This window comes from Lathyrus oleraceus, chromosome 2 (assembly GCF_024323335.1).
Source record: "Lathyrus oleraceus cultivar Zhongwan6 chromosome 2, CAAS_Psat_ZW6_1.0, whole genome shotgun sequence".
Lineage (NCBI taxonomy): Eukaryota > Viridiplantae > Streptophyta > Magnoliopsida > Fabales > Fabaceae > Lathyrus > Lathyrus oleraceus.
The window spans coordinates 317,088,840-317,107,843 of NC_066580.1; the positions used below are offsets into that span (position 1 = coordinate 317,088,840).

At 37.2% G+C, this 19,004-nt stretch overlaps 1 protein-coding gene across 1 annotated transcript; it reads right to left on the reverse strand.

The window, feature by feature from the left end:
- Positions 1-13,693: 13,693 nt before the first annotated feature.
- On the reverse strand, positions 13,694-15,229 carry LOC127123026 (uncharacterized). Its single transcript, XM_051053293.1, has 3 exons — positions 15,024-15,229; positions 14,179-14,978; positions 13,694-13,950 (listed from the first exon to the last, which is right to left on the reverse strand). Exons 1-3 carry the CDS (start codon positions 15,227-15,229, stop codon positions 13,694-13,696), a joined length of 1,263 nt encoding a protein of 420 aa, XP_050909250.1.
- Positions 15,230-19,004: the final 3,775 nt, after the last annotated feature.

Below are 19,004 nucleotides of genomic sequence, written 5' to 3' on the forward strand. Positions count from 1 at the left end.
CTTCATCCTTTTGGTGATGGTGATTGTTGACTTCTTATCATCCTTTTGGTGATAACAAGCTTGTGTCTTGATCCTACCTTCATCCTTTTGGTGATGGTGATCAATTGCGTGTGTGCTTATTATCATCCTTTTGGTGGTAACTAAGTTTTGTCGTTTGACAATACCTTCATCCTTTTGGTGATGGTGATTGTTGACTTCTTATCATCCTTTTGGTGATAACAAGTTTGTGTCTTGATCCTACCTTCATCCTTTTGGTGATGGTGATCAATTGCGTTGTGTGCTTATTATCATCCTTTTGGTGGTAACAAGTTTTATCTTTTAATTATACCTTCATCCTTTTGGTGATGGTGATTATCATCCTTTTGGTGATAACAAGTTTGTCTTGGTCTTACCTTCATCCTTTTGGTGATGGTGATCAATTGTGTTGTGTGCTTATTATCATCCTTTTGGTGATAATAAGTTTTGTCATTTAACAATACCTTCATCCTTTTGGTGATGGTGATTGTTGACTTATTATCATCCTTTTGGTGATAACAAGTCTGTGTCTTGATCCTACCCTCATCCTTTTGGTGATGGTGATCAATTGCGTGTGTGCTTATTATCATCCTTTTGGTGATAACGAGCTTTGTCGTTTGACAATACCTTCATCCTTTTGGTGATGGTGATTGTTGACTTCTTATCATCCTTTTGGTGATAACAAGTTTGTGTCTTGGTCCCACCTTCATCCTTTTGGTGATGGTGATCAATTGTGTGTGTGACTTATTATCATCCTTTTGGTGGTAACAAGTTTTGTCGTTTGACAATACCTTCATCCTTTTGGTGATGGTAATTGTTGACTTATTATCATCCTTTTGGTGATAACAAGTTTGTGTCTTCATCCTACCTTCATCCTTTTGGTGATGGTGATCAATTGTGTGTTTGCTTATTATCATCCTTTTGGTGATAACAAGCTTTTGTCTTGATCTTACCTTCATCCTTTTGGTGAGGGTGATCAATTGTGTTGTGTGCTTATTATCATCCTTTTGGTGGTAACAAGTTTTGTTTTTAATTATACCTTCATCCTTTTGGTGATGGTGATTGTTGACTTATTATCGTCCTTTTGGCGATAAAAGTTGTGTCTTTTAATTATACCTTCATCCTTTTGGTGATGGTGATTGTTGACTTATTATCATCCTTTTGGTGATAACAAGTTTGTCTTGATCCTACCTTCATCCTTTTGGTGATGGTGATCAATTGCGTGTGTGCTTATTATCATCCTTTTGGTGGTAACAAGTTTTTTCGTTTGACAATACCTTCATCCTTTTGGTGATGGTGATTGTTTGACTTATTATCATCCTTTTGGTGATAACAAGTTTGTGTCTTGATCCTACTTTCATCCTTTTGGTGACGGTGATCAATTGCGTTGTGTGCTTATTATCATCCTTTTGGTGGTAACAAGTTTTATCTTTTAATTATACCTTCATCCTTTTGGTGATGGTGATTATCATCCTTTTGGTGATAACAAGTTTGTGTCTTGATTATACCTTCATCCTTTTGGTGATGGTGATTATCATCCTTTTGGTGATAACAAGTTTTATCTTTTAATTATACCTTCATCCTTTTGGTGATGGTGATTATCATCCTTTTGGTGATAACAAGTTTGTGTCTTGATTATACCTTCATCCTTTTGGTGATGGTGATTATCATCCTTTTGGTGATAACAAGTTTGTCTCGATTCTACCTTCATCCTTTTGGTGATGGTGATCAATTGCGTGTGTGCTTCTTATCATCCTTTTGGTGATAACAAGTTTGTGTCTTGATCTTACCCTCATCCTTTTGGTGATGGCGATCAATTGCGTTGAGTGCTTATTATCGTCCTTTTGGCGATAACAAGTTGTGTTTTTAATTACACCTTCATCCTTTTGGTGATGGGGATCCTTTGAGTTGTGTGACTTATTATCATCCTTTTGGTGGTAACAAGTTTTATCTTATACTATACCTTCATCCTTTTGGTGATGGTGATCATTGAAGTTATCTGACTTATTATCATCCTTTTGGTGATAACAAGCTTTGTTGTTGGATCTTACCTTCATCCTTTTGGTGACGGTGATCTTTGAAGTTTATGAGTTAACTATCATCCTTTTGGTGATAGCCTTGATCCTATACTCTCAGTAATGGAAAAATTTACCAGAATGACCATCATCCTTTTGGTGATAGAAATCTGTGAATTGTGTCTAACTTTCATCCTTTAGGTGATAGCGAGATTTGTTGTTGATCTGACCATCATCCTTTTGGTGATGGCGATCTTTGTTGCACCCACTGTAACCATTATCCTTTTGGTGATGACTACCTTAAAAGCTCAGCTTATCCATCATCCTTTTGGTGATGACAATCCTCAAAATCATGGTGAATCTCTGTCATCCTTTTGGTGTCAGAAAACCAGTCCCACCTTTGTCTTCACATCAGAAATAACCTGTGCCAGATTTGAATGTTGACTCGAGGGTTGGCATTGATCGAACATCCTACCCCCATTACCTTGGCATCCATTGCATTTTCATCTGCATCTCTCCATTGCATTTCAAAGGACAAAATTTGGATCCTTTAGTATTTAATTACCTTCCACCACGAATGTATGATGACCTTTATCATTCTTACTTTCTAGTTCAAGATAATTAAATAGGGGCAGCTGTCGTACCCCAATTTTGTCCGGGCATTTTTAATTTTTTCAAAATTAATTTCAGTTTCATTTTTGCATCGTATACATACCATTACATACATTGCATCATGAATAAAACACCTAAAATGTCAGTCAGATTGGACTTCTTTGAAGATACAGAAAAATCGGTTGAATCGTCGAATTTGAGGAAAATACTGTATTTTTAATAAGTATGGTTTGTCTTGACAATTTTAGTGTGACCAGTTCTTTTTGTACTCAATTTCTATTTTTTAACTGGTCAAATATTTAAATTTTAGTTAATTTAAACAATTAGTTTTTTATATTAGTTAGATTTTTTCTCAAATAGCAGTTAATTTTAGTTTTTAAATATTAATTAGTTTTTTATATTAGTTAGATTTTGTAAAATATTAGTTAGAGTATTTTTTTTTAACAGTTAATTAGTTTTTTAGTGTTAATTAGTTTAAGCGTTAGTTAGTTTTTTTTTTTTAGTTAATTTTTAATAATAGTTAGTTAGAATTTTTAAAATATTAATTAGTTTTATTAATTTAATAATTATGTATATTATATGTTAACATTGGATTCCAATACAGAAAAAACAAAATTCAAAATATTCCCCAACGTCTCTCTCCATTGTCCCTGCTCCACTCCTAACAGACCCTGCTCCACTACCTCACAAGCTCTCTCAATTCTGTACAAACGGATTCTCCCATAAAGACACCTCACTTGCCTCTCTCTCTCTCGGGGGAGACCCTTCAAAAAGACACGAAATCCATACTCTCCAAATCTCTCACACTCAACTCTCAGTAACAACAATACCCTCTCTAAAAATCCAAAAAAAAACTCACTCGCTAACCCCAATCGCAACCCTCCATTCACCTCAAAATCGTCCCTCAAACCCTCGCCGTCTACCACAATCGCCATCGTCCAAAACCCCATCACCCAAATCCTCCTTCACCAACCTACGCCGTTCAACCATAACACGATTCTTCCGCCGTTACCCTTCAAAGACCATTCACTATTCACCCATCACTCACAATTCCTCTTCACTCTCACCGAAAACCCTCACAATCTCCTCTCCACAAGATCCCTCCGTAAAACCCTCCCATCACAAAACCCTCAGCCGCCATCATCATCATCACTCCAACCGCCGCCTCCGTCAACCTTACAATCTCCGCGACCTCCGACAACAAACCCTTCGTTCCACCATCAATCACCTTCATCACCTTACCGTCACAAACCCTCGCTTCTTTCTCCCTCTTCAACAACCCACGAAACCCTTGCCGTCTCCACCCTCTCTCATCACCATCCACAACCCTTCGCTCAGATCCCCTCCATTGAAACCCATTTTTCAACCAACAACCCATCACCGAGTAAGCTTCCACCGCAATAACACAAATCCCCGGTCCAGCAAGCGAACTCGTCAAACTTTCTTCCAAGTTTGGCATGTGTGATCAGTAATCGATTTGGTCCTAAGTGGATTTACGGCGATAAGCATTAGAGACGCTTTGAGTCTATGTGTTAGATTTGTGTCGCCGGTCTCGCGCAATCTATGTACATTCGACAAGGGTGCTACGTTCTTTGGTTTATTTGATGTTGTTGGTAGTTACTGGTTTTTATATCAGTTGGATTTGGAGTATAAAAACAACAACAACGTTCCCCAGCTGCAGCAACAAACAACAACCACGAATGCTAATACAGCGAAAACTCGGAGCAACATTCATTCCGACATCACGCATCAACAATTTGTAGCAGCAAAGGGTCACGTTTCGGTAACAGCTTCGAGTTCCTTCCAATCTATTTGTTGATTTTGTGCTGTTATGACAATTTCGTTTTTATTTTGACTAAATCTTAGGTTGAAACTAGACTGTTGGTTATGTTTGTGTATTCTTGGTTATTTCAATTTCGTTTGTGTACATACTGATTTGTGGGTCTGGATCGAATGTCTGCCGGAGTGTGTGTTTAAAATGTAAATTTTGTTGAACTTGTGGATTATGAGTTGCTTGTTGTTTTGTTGCTGTTGGGTATGGTTCTGGAAATATTGAACTCTGTAGATAGGCTATAAACTGGGTATGCTCTGGATTATTTTTTGATTAAGTTTTGATTAATTACTAATGGTAAAACATTGCAATATAATTTGGTTTCTAATAGACAGTTTTCAGTTTTGCTTCATTATTAATTATTAAGATTGGGTCATTATAATAGTTGGTTCCTTTTACAGTATTGATAAGTGTTACTTGTGCTGGATTTTGATGCCGGATATGTCGGTATAGTAATATGAACTTTGCAAATAAATTGGGTTAGGTTGCTGCTGACTTTTTGGATGATATGTAAATATTATATTGAGTTGTTGCTGTTTAAAACTTATTTTTTTTTTAAATTAGATTTTTCTTACATCCATGGATGCGGTAATTCGATGTCGTTATGCCGTCCAAGTTCAAATATAATAATTTGTACATTTTGCACCGCGTTACAACCTCGCATAGGACATCGATCACATGGTCTTTATGCTCAAACCGGTTTCGAGAATATCTTCATTTACACATACCGGTTAATACCCACCTCCTTTCTCTTTTAACTTAATTAAGTTTTTTTAAAATCTTTAAATTAGTTTAATTTCTATTAATTAATTTTAGTTAACTTAATTATTTAATTTAATTAGATAATTTTGATAATAAATTTTAATTAATTTAATTAATCACTTTAATCAAATTTTAATAAATTAATTTTGTTAAAAAGAGATTGATTAACTACTTCCAATTACCAACTTCACATTATTTCATCATTACTTCACAAATCATCTTTTCATAAATCATTTATAATTTCATTTTCAATTCATCATTTGATTCAAACCAATTTCATGTAATCATCTTTTCAATAAATCATTTTCAAATTTCATTTTCATTTCAATTCATCCAACACAAAACCATTTCAAAATAAACACAAACTCAAATCATTTTCTTCAAACCATTCAATTTCAAAACCATTTTCCATTTTAAAACAAAAACTTGGGATGAAAAGGAGATAGGAAGCGTACGCTTCACTATTTCTCAAGTACTCGAATAATTGGCATACGCCATATTGCACGAGTTCTTGTCATCCGACTAAATCTTAAATCGCACAATTTCAAGTCACTTTTCAAATTCAAATTATTCAAACCACTTTTTCAAACTATTCAATTTCAAAAGAATTTTTTTTTTAAATATAAACTTGGGTTGAAAAGGAGATAGGAAGCGTACGCTTCACTATTTCTCAAGCACTCGAATAATTGGCGTACGCCATATTGCGCGAGTTCTTGTCACCCGATAAACACTTCAAATCAAATCTTCCAAATCATTTCTACAAATTCAAAATCCTTTTTATTCCATATTCCAGATGAAAAGAGGATAGGAGGCGTACGCCTCACTATCTTTCGATTATTCGAATAATTGGCGTACGCCATATTGCTCGAATCTTCGTCATCAAACTTAAAACATAATCGACATTGTTCAAATCGTCGACCAAATCCAAACCTACCAATCCAAAATTCAAACCTTTCTCGCGAATCAAATACTAACATCTAAACATATCTTTTATAATTTAAACCTCGGATGATAAAAGATGGGAGGCGTACGCCTCACAGTCTCTCGATTATTTGGATAATTGGCGTACGCCATATTGCACAAATTATCGACTTCTGACTAAAACACGTTAAATAAACTTGGATAAGGGAATAAGAGGCGCACGCCTCATTATTCCTTGAATAAGCAAGTAGGAGGCGTACGCCTCACTACCGTGCGTATTCAACATCCACAAACAAACTTTCAAAATAATTCGAACGAAAAGGGACTAGAAGGCGGACGCCTTATTATTCCTCGAAAGAATTGGACGATTGGTGAACACCATATTGCTCAACCTTTCGTCGTTCTCCAAAAACATCTCAACTAATCAAACCTAACTTCTCGCCCCCGAGCGATCGAAACCAAACCAAAACACCCAAACACATCAATTCAACACGTCACCCCCGCGTGACCAAAACCCTTCTCAAAAGAACACTGTTAATCCTTTCTAATGCGCACAACAAACCAGTGCTAGAGCCTCCACCGAGAGTAGACAACGCCAGCGTTTAGCCGTTAGAACGCCGACCTACACAGTCGTTCATCAAAACAAAACACACCAAATATTCGTAGTAGCCCGAACTACGATTGCTCTGATTTCCTTATTGCACTATAAGGAATACGTAGGCAGGAGATTGCTGTATCTTCGCGAGCACACTAATAAAAAACCTCCCATTACCCCCTCATGAGGTCTTCATCCATATCTATCATCAATCCTAATTACTCGAAGCAATCCGAATAACAGTCAATTAACAGTCAAATAGCAAAATCAGACTAAGAGGTTCCCGTTGAGTACAACGGACGTAAGGGGTGCTAATACCTTCCCCTTACGTAATCGACTCCCGAACCCGAATATGGTTGCGATGACCATTGTTCTTATTTCCAAAGGTTTTCTCGATATTTTCCTGTTCCTTCATTGGAATAAATAAAGTTCGGTGGCGACTCTGTTTCGAACAACATTTTTTTTCCGCGTCCCATCGCGAGGGATCGCATTTTTTTTGAGGTGCGACAAAATGGTCAACACAATTCAAATGGCATTTATTCAATTAAAAATAATAAAATAATGCATTTAATTCAAATATGTTTTGTCCAATTCCTAAAATCTCATCAAAACACCAAAGAAATGACCATGAGATTTATCTTAGGTCAAACAAGGTCAAAGGACCTTGGAGAAAAAATTTCAGAATTTTTGGACACTTAAAAATATCTTAAACAATTAAAAACAAATGCAAAAACAATTAATTCATGAAAAATATTAATAATGATCCAAAAAATAATTTTAAATCAGAATATGAAAGAGAAAAATATTTAAATTTTTTTGGTGAAAGTCCCATATTTTTTGGACCAATATTAAATTTAATATGAATTATTGAAGGAAATGCAATTAAAATAAAATATCAGAAAATAAAAAATACATGGACCATCAGATCTCCCTCATTAATTGAGGTGGCAGATCTGATGATCCAAAACGTGCGTTCCACATATACATGAGTCAACTGCGTGGCAAACATGGTAATCGACACCAACGCTCAGGATTAAAACGTGAGAGGAGGATCATGTGGTTCAGAGGTTGGCCAAGTCATCGCCAGAGCCAGAGCTCTGATCATCTTCTCTGGTGAGCCTCACCGGACTGGTCAAGATGATCCATCACCAAAAAGAAAAATAAGGACATGATATTGAAGAAAAAATGGCACTGAGCTCGAATTTGACCTCCATTCGTTCCAATTCCAAATATATTAAGAGATATGTGGATTTGAAATTTGAGGTACATGAATTGAGTTGCTTCGATTTGGCCTCAAAGCAACTCAATCTTCTTGCCTACATTAGTAGGACTTAAGACAACCAAAGAATCAATGGAATTGAGCAAGAATTTGAGAGAATCAAAGAGTTTAAAATTTCTGCAAATTACCTTCAATGGAGGTCTGAACACGATGAATCTTGATGTGGCTTGTGCTTGGACTCACTCTACTTGCTTGCAGGAGAAGGATTGAGTGGTTTAGAAGCAATGGATTCCTGGAGAATTGAATTCCAAAATAGTGGAGATTCAAGCTCAAATTCAAACGAATTTATCAAGCTTATCCTATGAGAGTGAAGGGTTTTCAATGGGGGATCAAAGTTGGCGCAATAGTGTTGTCAATTCTGAGCAATTGAAGCTCTATTTATAGCTGAATCATGTGATATTTGCACACTCTCTTTCACTTTCCAAATTTGGCAAATGTGATGTAATGTTGCATGGGCGCGTATAGGCCCATGAAATGATGGTTTGAAGTCCATAATTGAAGATCAGATGTGTTGAAGTAGGCTTGGATTGCAAGGCACATGAACATTGATGTTTGAAGATTGCTCCATGCCAAACGATATCAACCTGTTTAAGCCATGCGCAACATATGCATTTCTCATCTAAAATGAATGACTTTGAGCTCTTTGGAAAGGTGAGATAAAGGGGAACAACTTTCATGTTCAACACTTTTTCATTTGGAGCCTGGAACTTGGATAAATTTGAGGTGGAAGTTTGGAAAAATTTGATATATCAAAATTTTTCTATGTGTCAAGCCATATGTCTCAATATTTCACCTTGCTTAACTTTTTATAGAAGCTTCAAATGAGAAAAGTGTCTTCATTAAAGTTTTATATATCTCAAAGAACTTCAAAATTGTCACGAATTTCATGTCATTTGGATTTGAAATGATAGAGTTATGCATTTTTGAAGTTTGGAAAAATCACTTGATCAATGGTATAGGTCAAAAGTGACCTATAATGTAGCGTCATATCACATGCTCAAAAAAGTTGAATTAGCTCCCAATCCAAACATAAAAGTTGAATTAGACACATTGACTTTGATTGTGCAACTTGTAAATCTTTCATCTCATAAAAATTGAGCAAGTTATGGCCTTGGGAAGTTGACTTTCAAATTAGGGTTTAAACAAAATGACCTATAATGTTTCAACATAGAAAATGATTTTCCAAGCAAAACTAGCTCTAGCTCTCAACATGAAAGTTGTTTGGAATGTAATTTATAGTAACTTTTCTCTTCGAATCATTTTCATATGTGTTGGTTCTAAGTGTTGGCAGCAATTTTGGTAAAACAAAGAGAGTTCACAAGATGTTATGTGTGATGTCTTAACATAAGATATCCTATGTACCTGCTGGAGTTCAAGAAACATAATCATGCAGGATTGTTTCAGAATGTCATACACAAGGACATGGCATCTGATATGTGTGTTCCTGCTGGAGTTAAAATGGAAAAACATAATTATGCAGGATTGTATCAGGATGTCATACACAATGTCATGGCATCTGTTGTTTTGTACCTGCTGGAAGTTATAAAAGGAATTATGGAATTATGCCGGATTTTTCCAGGATGTCAGACCCGATGTCATGACTTCCTGTACACAGAATATTCAGTATGAATGTCTGGTGTTTTGTGATTGCACAATTAATGGCAATCTATGTATGATTGAAGATCTGATTAGCTGGCGCATTCAATCATGGATTACAACCTGATTTACTTATTTTCCAAGGAGATCTATCCAGCTGTTATGAAAAGATTTAATTGGAAAATAGATTTAGGGTTTTCAAGATGTCCAAGCCCTGCTAAAAGCTTCTATAGAAAGGAACTTAGAAAACCTGTTTTACAACAGAACCAATACTGAGCGAAATATAGAGAGAGAGCTAGGGTTTGTGTCTGTTTAGTCGTGAAACTTGTAAGCCATTCAAGTCATCTTTTGATGATTGAATTGGACTGATTTGTGGTTGTAATTTGTCACTCTAAAGTTGTTAAGCAAGAGTGTGTGTCTACTTGATCAAAGTTGTGAAGCAAGATCAAGTGTGTGTCTTCTTGATCAAAGCTGTTAAGAAAGATCAAGAGTGTGTCTTCTTGATTGAAACTATGAAGTAAAATCAAGAGTGTGTTATTGAAAAGTGTTTTCTTTTCTCAAGGGATTGTTGTTTAAGATCACAGGTGTGATTGTAGGGAAGTGAGTGGGTTCTCATATCTAAGAGTGCTTAGGTAGAAATTGCACGGGTAGAGATTAGGTGAGAAAGATTGTAACTTGTTGAAGTGTACGGAGAGTCTTTGAATTGATTCTATTATAGTGAATTTCCTTCCTGGCTTGGTAGCACCCAGATGTAGGTAAGTTGGACCGAACTGGGTTAACAATTGTGTCTCTTGCATTACTATTCTCTATCTTTATCCTGTTTGCATTACTCAGATATTAGTGTCGTGACATTACCTTCGACATCTCATATTTGATACCAGAATTTCAATATGGTGAAAATTGTAGGAGATATGGTCTAAGGAGACCCAGTTTTGATCAGATGAATTCATCTGGCGAACCACCATCAACCAACTTGCTAATCTTCAATTCTCTTGACTTTCTTGGATCATGGTAGATCATATATGCATAAGATGATGAAATTTGAAGTGCCCCTTGAGAAATTTGATCAATTGGTGGGATAGCTTGTTGGAGAAGTTACTCAAGATACCTAGTCAAACAAGGGTTTCCAAGGCAAATCACCTTCAAACTCTTGGAGAAAACTTGATCAATATAACATGTAGAGATCATTAGGACTCATATATGATGTTCATAACCATTATTGAATCAATTATTGGTTGTACTCTTTGTTCATGAGGGTCTCAAACCCTAGATGTGATCTTGATGAATCAATGAGATCATGCCCTACCTACAAAAGAGTTAGGAAAATACATAGACATATTTTTGGTATTTTGGTTAGTAAAATGATAAAATACAAGTATGATATAATCACAAAGTGCTTGGTGATCTCTCCCAAAACAAACCCAATGAAAGAGGGGTAAGGAGGATGCCAAGGTATGATCCCAATGCTTATGCTTATGAAGGAATTGCATGAGGGATCTTAGGGTCAAAATTGGGGTCTTACAAGTGGGACTAGACAATTGTTCAAATTCAAAAATATGTGCATGTGTCGTCTTCAACCTCAGTCTTCAACATCCAAACACATCATCGATCTTACCTCCACACTCATGAGCCATTAATGATTGATAATGGACAATCAACATTCAAACCATAGGGTTAAGCTTCAGTGGATGATTTCGAGTTGAATGATATCTTATTTGAGTGAAGGGGTTAAGTATAGCTACCTGATCAGAATCAGTTTCGTAAGTGAACTCATATGAGTTTGGGTAGCTCAAGTGAGGTGTTGGAAAGGTGAGTTAGTGTTTGGGAAAGCTTGAGTGATGTACATTGATGGATTTTGGTCACATGGTTTGAGTTGAAAATCTTTAGAACTTAGAAATAGTATCTCGGTTTTTTAGAGTGGAGCTCGGTTTTGCAGTAAGGTAATCTTGGCTATTCAAGCTTTTGCTGAGATGGAACACCTTCCCCTATTTATAGGGAAGGTGTTGGAGTGTTTTGGAGGGAGAAAAGATGAGGTTTCTTCAGAAAAGGGGAAATCCAAATAATGCCAAAATGTGGAGATTTATTAGACACGTGTGGTATGTGATTAGCCTACAATTCTCTTCCCCTCAGTCCATTTTTCCATTTGCTGAGGTGCCTTTGATTTTGTCCATTTTTGGAAAAAACTCCCTTTTGAACCATGGCTTAGGTTGGCCTCTTGTGGATTTGGTTACAATCCAAATTGCTTGCAAATGTGTCCCATAATGTTTTGCAACATGTTAGGGATCAGAAAGAATCAAAACAAACAAGTTTGGTGAATTAATGCACCCATATGCAAATTCTGACTGATGTTGGTATGGCCTATGCATCACGATAAAATCCAACTTTGAACTTATGCCAAATAAAATTGGCGCCATGTCCTTGATCAAATGGAAAAGGAACCAGGTCAAAAGGAGTTATGGTTTGGAAGTAGAAATGTGGTAAAGTGGTGGTTTAGGTCATGATTCTAGGTCATTTTAGGCGCTTGGACCAGCTTGGCCAATGCAAAACCCGAGGTCCTTGCTCAATGAATTAGGTTTTGGACCTTGAAACTGAAATTCTGGTATCAGATATGAGATGTCGAAAGTAATGTTAATATCTGAACAACAACTAAAATATAAACAGGTTAAAAGACAAAGAAACAATTGAACAAGTGACACAAGCAATTGTTAACCCAATTCGGTGCAAACTCACCTACGTCTGGGGGCTACCAAGCCAGGAAGGGAATCCACTAAACAGAATTAGTTCAAAGACTCTCAGTAAACAACTTCAAGTTACAACCTTTTCACCTAATCTTTATCCGTGTGACTTCTATCTAATAACTCTTAGATATGAGACCCTACTCACTCCCCCTCACTCACAGCAGTGATATAAAAACAAATATTACAAAGAAAGAAGACACTCTTCAAGAACACATACTTGATCTTGCTTAAAAGCTTCAACCAAGTAAACACACACTCGTGCTTCAAAGCTTAGAGTAGACAAATTACAACACAAAAGTCAGTCCAATTCAAACATCAATAAGATGAATGAATGGCTTATAATACACAAGCTCACACAAGACTAAAACCTTAAAACTCTCTCACGCTTTTGTTCGTTCCTTGTGTATTTAAACCAGGTTTTACATGGCCTTTAAATAGAAGCTTTTGAATGGGCCTGGGCAGCATAAAACCCTAAATTTATTTTCCTTCTGTATCTTCTTATTAACGACAGCTAATCATCCCTTACTAGAAAATAGATCATTATGGTTTTAAATCAAATTACTCCTTGAATAGCGCATTCAATCTCCACATAATCACACACAGATTCGCATGAAAAGCGCGACATTAAAATACATAACATTCAGACTGAATGTTCTGTATACACATGTCTTAACATTTTGTCTGACATCTTAGCTAAATCCTGTACAACCATATTTAAACATCCTGCAGGAAGCTGATATTACATGTCAAGACAACACGCATGACAACTTGTGATAACTCTAAGTTTTACCAAAATTGATGCCAACCCATAGAACCAACAAACTCCCCCTTTGGAAAATTTTGGCTAAAACATACATCAGATCATACGTTTCACAAGATAACAATCATAGTATCAGTTCAGCAGCAGAAGTAAACAAACATACATTACTAGTAAAAGTAGCAACTAGTAAACACACATGCGCTTGTGCTCACACAGACAGAACACTTCCCCCTCTTCTCCCTCTTTGTATCAAACATCCAACATCATCTCCAACATTCAAAAATGCTTATGTTTCAACATCATCTCCAACATCATCTATAGCTATAGCTACTTCTCCCCCTTTTTAGCCAAAATAGACCAAAGAGACAAAACAAATGTCTATTCAGTCAAAAACCAGAATGTCAAAAGTTAAGGGTTACAGAACCAAGTACATAAACAACTTCGAACAAGCTGAGATACAAACCAACAAAGTAAACATCAAAACAACAGAACATAACTGCCAAAATCCAAGAAATCCATCAAAGCAGCAACAAAAATCGTCACACCAATGGGGGCCAAATTCAAAGGAGCTAATCAGAGGAGCTTGAGCTTGTAGCTTCATCAGCACCAGAATTAGAATTGCCACTTGACTCATCATCAGTTGCAGACCTCTCACTAGAGGTGTGGGCTTCAACTTCCTTAGCATGTTCAATATTCTCACCTTCAACTCGCTCAAAGCTTGAAACCAGGGCTTCCAACGATTTTTTCCTAGTTGTTGCTACCCTTATCCCTTCACCCATCTCTTTACACGTCTCCTTCAGCTTAGCAATAGTTCTAACTTTTGAGGCTGGCTTTTTCATCGCAGATGTCATGACAATGTCTTCCACATGACTGCCTTCAAACAGTTTATAGTGCACTGACAGAGCATGTTTTCTTCTACTTGGTAAGTCATTAGAACTCAGAATCGCAGTGTGTTGACTCAAGATAATCCCACAAATCATAGAGGGAAAGGCTATAGGCAGCTTCACTGCATTAGTAGATGCATGCTTGATAATTTGTTCAAACATAAATCTACCATAGTCAAATTTTAGTTTGGTCCCAACAGCAAAGATAAATCTTCCAAGGGTATTAGAAATTGTGGAAATATGGTTGGTAGGAACCCAATTTGCATATCCTATTTTATGCAATATGGCATACTTGACAGTCAACTTCCCAGCAAGGAGATGCTTCTTAATAGGCCACCCTTTCACCTGCCTTGCTGTAATTTCTCTACAGACCTCATTGTCTGTAGCTTCTAAGTCACCTGCACCCTCAACTCTTCTTCCCAAAAAATTGTTAATGATAGTGGGGGAGAATGTGATACACTTACCTCTCACAAATACTTTGCAAAATTCCTTGTTGTTCTTAATAGCAATATCCTCAGGAATATTGACAATGAATTCCTTAACCAAACCCTCATAGCATTGAGATAACCCATCCACAGTCTTCATCAACCCAACAGTCTTTATTAGGTTCATGATCTGTTTGACTTCAACAGCATCCTTTCCTAACTCCCTCTCTATAGCCACCCTTCTTTGAATAAAAATTTTCCATTTGGCAGCTTCATCTTCAAGATGGAAAGAGATATTATCCAAAGGCACAACAACAACTTTCACAAGGGACTTCCTCACAGTGGTCCTCTTCACAGGGGAGATGTCAGGGACATCTTCCTCAACATCTTCGTCAGATTCAGAAACTTCTCTAACCTTCCTCTTTTTCACATCAACCTTGCTCCATGATTTGGAAGGACCAACACCAGTAGTCTTCTTAGTTGTTTTAGCTGACATCATTTCAACCACAAATCTTCCTTTTCTAGTCTTCATACGCTTAGCCACACTAGGCTTTAAGTGATGAAGTAAGTTATCCTCTTGATCATCAGACCTATCATCCTCTAGGTCAATCACATTGTTTGCAGCATCATGCTTCTCAGAATGGGAAGCATTCGCAGTTGTAGATGCCACATATTTTCCTTTACCAGACACAATTTTCCCTAGAGAGCACAAACCTTCAGCAACCATGTCCTTCACAGATCTAGAGGAATCGTCATCCTTCTCACTATGATGTTCAACCTTAGGAGAGGGGTACATTTTAGACAGGGGAGTAGAGACTCCCTTCACAGAATGTCCTTCATTAAGGATTCTAGTGACTAGGTTTCTTATGAAACGATCAGTGTGGTGTATATCTTCCTTAGAACTAGTGGCATGATTTGAGCTAGAAGGGATACTAGAGATGTTACCTTGATTGGCGCATGTAGAAGCTGATGCATCCATGGGATGAATTAAATCAAGGGCTTCGCCGGGAATAACAGACAGAGGAACCACATCCAAAATCTCATCATCGTGAATGTCCATGGAAGGAGTGCCAACCTTGTGAGTAGACTTAGTAGTTTTTGAATCAGATGTAGTTTGATGTTGTGACATCTTGACGTTTCTATGGAAAAGTTGTAGTTTCCCTACCAGAGAAGTGTGAGGAACAAGCATGGAGTTGGAAGAGTTGGAGTAGGTAGTGAGGTTGCGTGTGAAAAGGTAATAGATGGTATTTCCAAGACAAGGTGATGATTTACCATAAAGGGGGCGCTTTATTTTAAGAAAGTAGACAATAATTTGATTAGTTTGTCCATTCCATATTAATTTCTACAAATTTTAATAAATGCAAATCCCTAATTTCCCTCTCAGGAATTCAAATTGATTTGCATCTAAGGCCTTTGTAAAAATATCAGCTAACTGCATCTTAGTAGCAACATGCTCTAGGGCTACAATTTTATCCTCCACGAGTTCTCTAATAAAATGGTGACGGATATCAATATGTTTTGTCCTGCTATGCTGAATAGGATTCTTAGAAATGTTTATAGCACCCAGGTTGTCACAATACAGTGTCATGACATCTTGCGTGACATTGTATTCAGTCAGCATTTGTTTCATCCACACCAGTTGAGAGTAACTACTTCCAGCTGTTATGTATTCAGCTTCAGCAGTAGACAGAGACACACAATTTTCTTTCTTACTAAACCATGATATTAAGTTGTTCCCCAAGAAAAAGCATCCTCCTGATGTGCTTTTCCTATCATCAGCACTTCCAGCCCAATCAGCATAAAAATATCCAGACAACACAGATTCAGATCCATGAGTGTATAGCATCCCATAGTCACTAGTGCCAATTGACATATTTCAGGATCCTTTCAACTTGGTTTATGTGACTCACCTTTGGTTCAACTTGATATCTAGCACATACACCTATAGCAAAAGCAATGCCAGGTCTGCTTGTTTTGAGATATAGCAGACTCCCTATCATGCTTCTATAGAGACTTTGATCCACACTGACACCATTTTCATCTTTAGACACTTTCAAATAAGTAGGAGCAGGTGTCCTTTTGTGGCTTGCATTCTCCATGCCAAACTTCTTAACAATATTTTTGGCATATTTACTTTGAGCTAGAAATATAGAATCTTCCATCTGCTTGACTTGTAGCCCAAGAAAACAGGTTAGTTCTCCAACAAGGCTCATTTCAAATTCATACTGCATTTGTTCAACAAAATGTTGAACCATCTTACTTGACATCCCACCAAACACAATATCATCCACATATATCTGAGCCACCATGAGCTTTCCACCTTCATTTTTGACAAATAAAGTTTTATCAATGCCTCCCTTCCTGTATCCATTGTCAATGAGAAACACTGTGAGTCTCTCATACCAATCTCTAGGAGTTTGTTTCAGCCCATAGAGGGCTTTCCTCAACTTATACACATGCTTTGGAAGATTTGGGTCTATGAACCCTTTAGGTTGTTCAACATACACTTCCTCATTTAAGTAGCAATTTAAGAAGGCACTTTTCACATCCATTTGGAACAGTTTAAACTTCAGAACACACGCCACTCCTAGAAGTAAACTAATGGACTCCAGGCGAGCTACAAGAGCAAATGTTTCATCAAAGTCAACTCCTCCAACTTGAGTGTATCCTTGTTCTACTAATCTTGCTTTATTTTTTGTAACCACACCTTTTTCATCAGATTTATTCTTGTAAACCCACTTTGTTCCAATAACATTTATTCCTTCAGGTCTTGGAACCAATTCCCACACTTCATTTCTCTTGAAATAGCCTAACTCTTCCTGCATGTCATTGATCTAGAATTCATCAGTTAATGCTTCTTTGACATTTTTAGGCTCAATCTTGGACACAAAACAGGCATGTGAGATCACTTCCCTTGATCTAGTGGTGACCCCTTTATTTGGGCCTCCTATAATGAGATCTTTATGATGATCCTTCTGAATTCTGATAGAGGATCCCTTATTAATTTTATCAGCTTCAGGTTCAGCTTGAGTGGACTCACTCTCATTACTTTTGTCCATGAGATCAGCTGGGGTGTCATTCAGAAATGTTTCAACATCATTTGTGACATCAGCCTCTTGATCCTCAATAACAACATTGATAGATTCCATCATAACTTTTGTTATGGAATTAAAAACTCTAAACGCTCTGTTGTTTGTTGAGTAGCCCAGAAATATTCCTTCATCACTCATGGGTCCATTTTCCTTCTTTCTTCACGATCAGCCAGGATATAACATTCACTACCAAACACATAGAAGTATCTGACAGTAGGTCTTCTTCCCTTCCAGACTTCATATAAAGTGGTTGGGGTCCCTTTCTTCAAGGTCACTCAGTTGTGAACATAGCAGGCCGTGTTCATAGCTTCAGCCCAGAAGTGGTAAGGTAACTTCTTAGCATGAATCATAGCTCTAGAAGATTCTTGGAGAGTGATATTTTTCCTTTCTACCACACCATTCTACTGAGGGGTAATGGGAGAGGAGAACTCATGACCAATTCCTTCAGATGAACAGAGTTCAGCAAATTTACTGTTCTCAAATTATTTCCCATGATCACTTCTGATTCTGATAACATGACTCTCTCTTTATCTTTGAAGTCTTAGGCAAAGATCTTTGAACACATCAAACACATCATATTTTTCCCTTATAAAATTTACCCAGGTATATCTGGAGAAGTCGTCCACCACAACATAAGCATACCTTTTCCCACCAAGACTTCCCACCTGCATAGGTCCCATCAAATCCATGTGGAGAAGTTCCAGCAATCTAGATGTGGTGTCATGTTTGATCTTCTGATGTGACATCTTTGTCTGCTTTCCAATCTGACAATCACCACAAACTCTTCCTTCATCAATCTTTAATTTTGGGATTCCTCTGATAGCTTCAACAAATATAATCCTCTTCATTCCTTTAAGATGCAGATGACCCATATTTTGATGCCATAGTTTCACTTCTTCTTCTTTAGCTAGAGTACACATTGATGAATAGCTAGTTTCTTGAGAAATCCACATATAGCAGTTGTCCTTAGACCTGACTCCTTTCATGATCACCTCATTTTTTTCATTAGTAATCAAGCATTCAGTTTTTGTGAAGTTCACATTTAGACCTTACTCGCATAGTTGACTGATACTGATCAGGTTTGTAGTCAATCCTTTAACAAGCAACACATTATTAAGGGTAGGGACTCCAGGATAGTTCATCTTTCCAATCCCCTTGATTTCACACTTTGCTCCATCGCCAAAAGTTACATAGCTGGTGGCATGAGGTTGGAGATCAATTAGTAGGTTGTTGCTTCCAGTCATGTGTCTAGAGGATCCATTGTCAAAGTACCAGTCTTCTTTGGCTGAAACTCTGAAGGAAGTGTGAGCTATCAAGTTAGGAGCACCAGCCCTAGGAACCCACTGTTTTCTGTTAATAGGAATGTGTTGTTTGGGTCTAGGTTGATGATGAGTAGGATAACCATACAACTTAAAGAAGAATGGTTTTATGCGGCCAAATTTCCCACAGTAATGACATATCCATCTTTGGTGTTTTCCT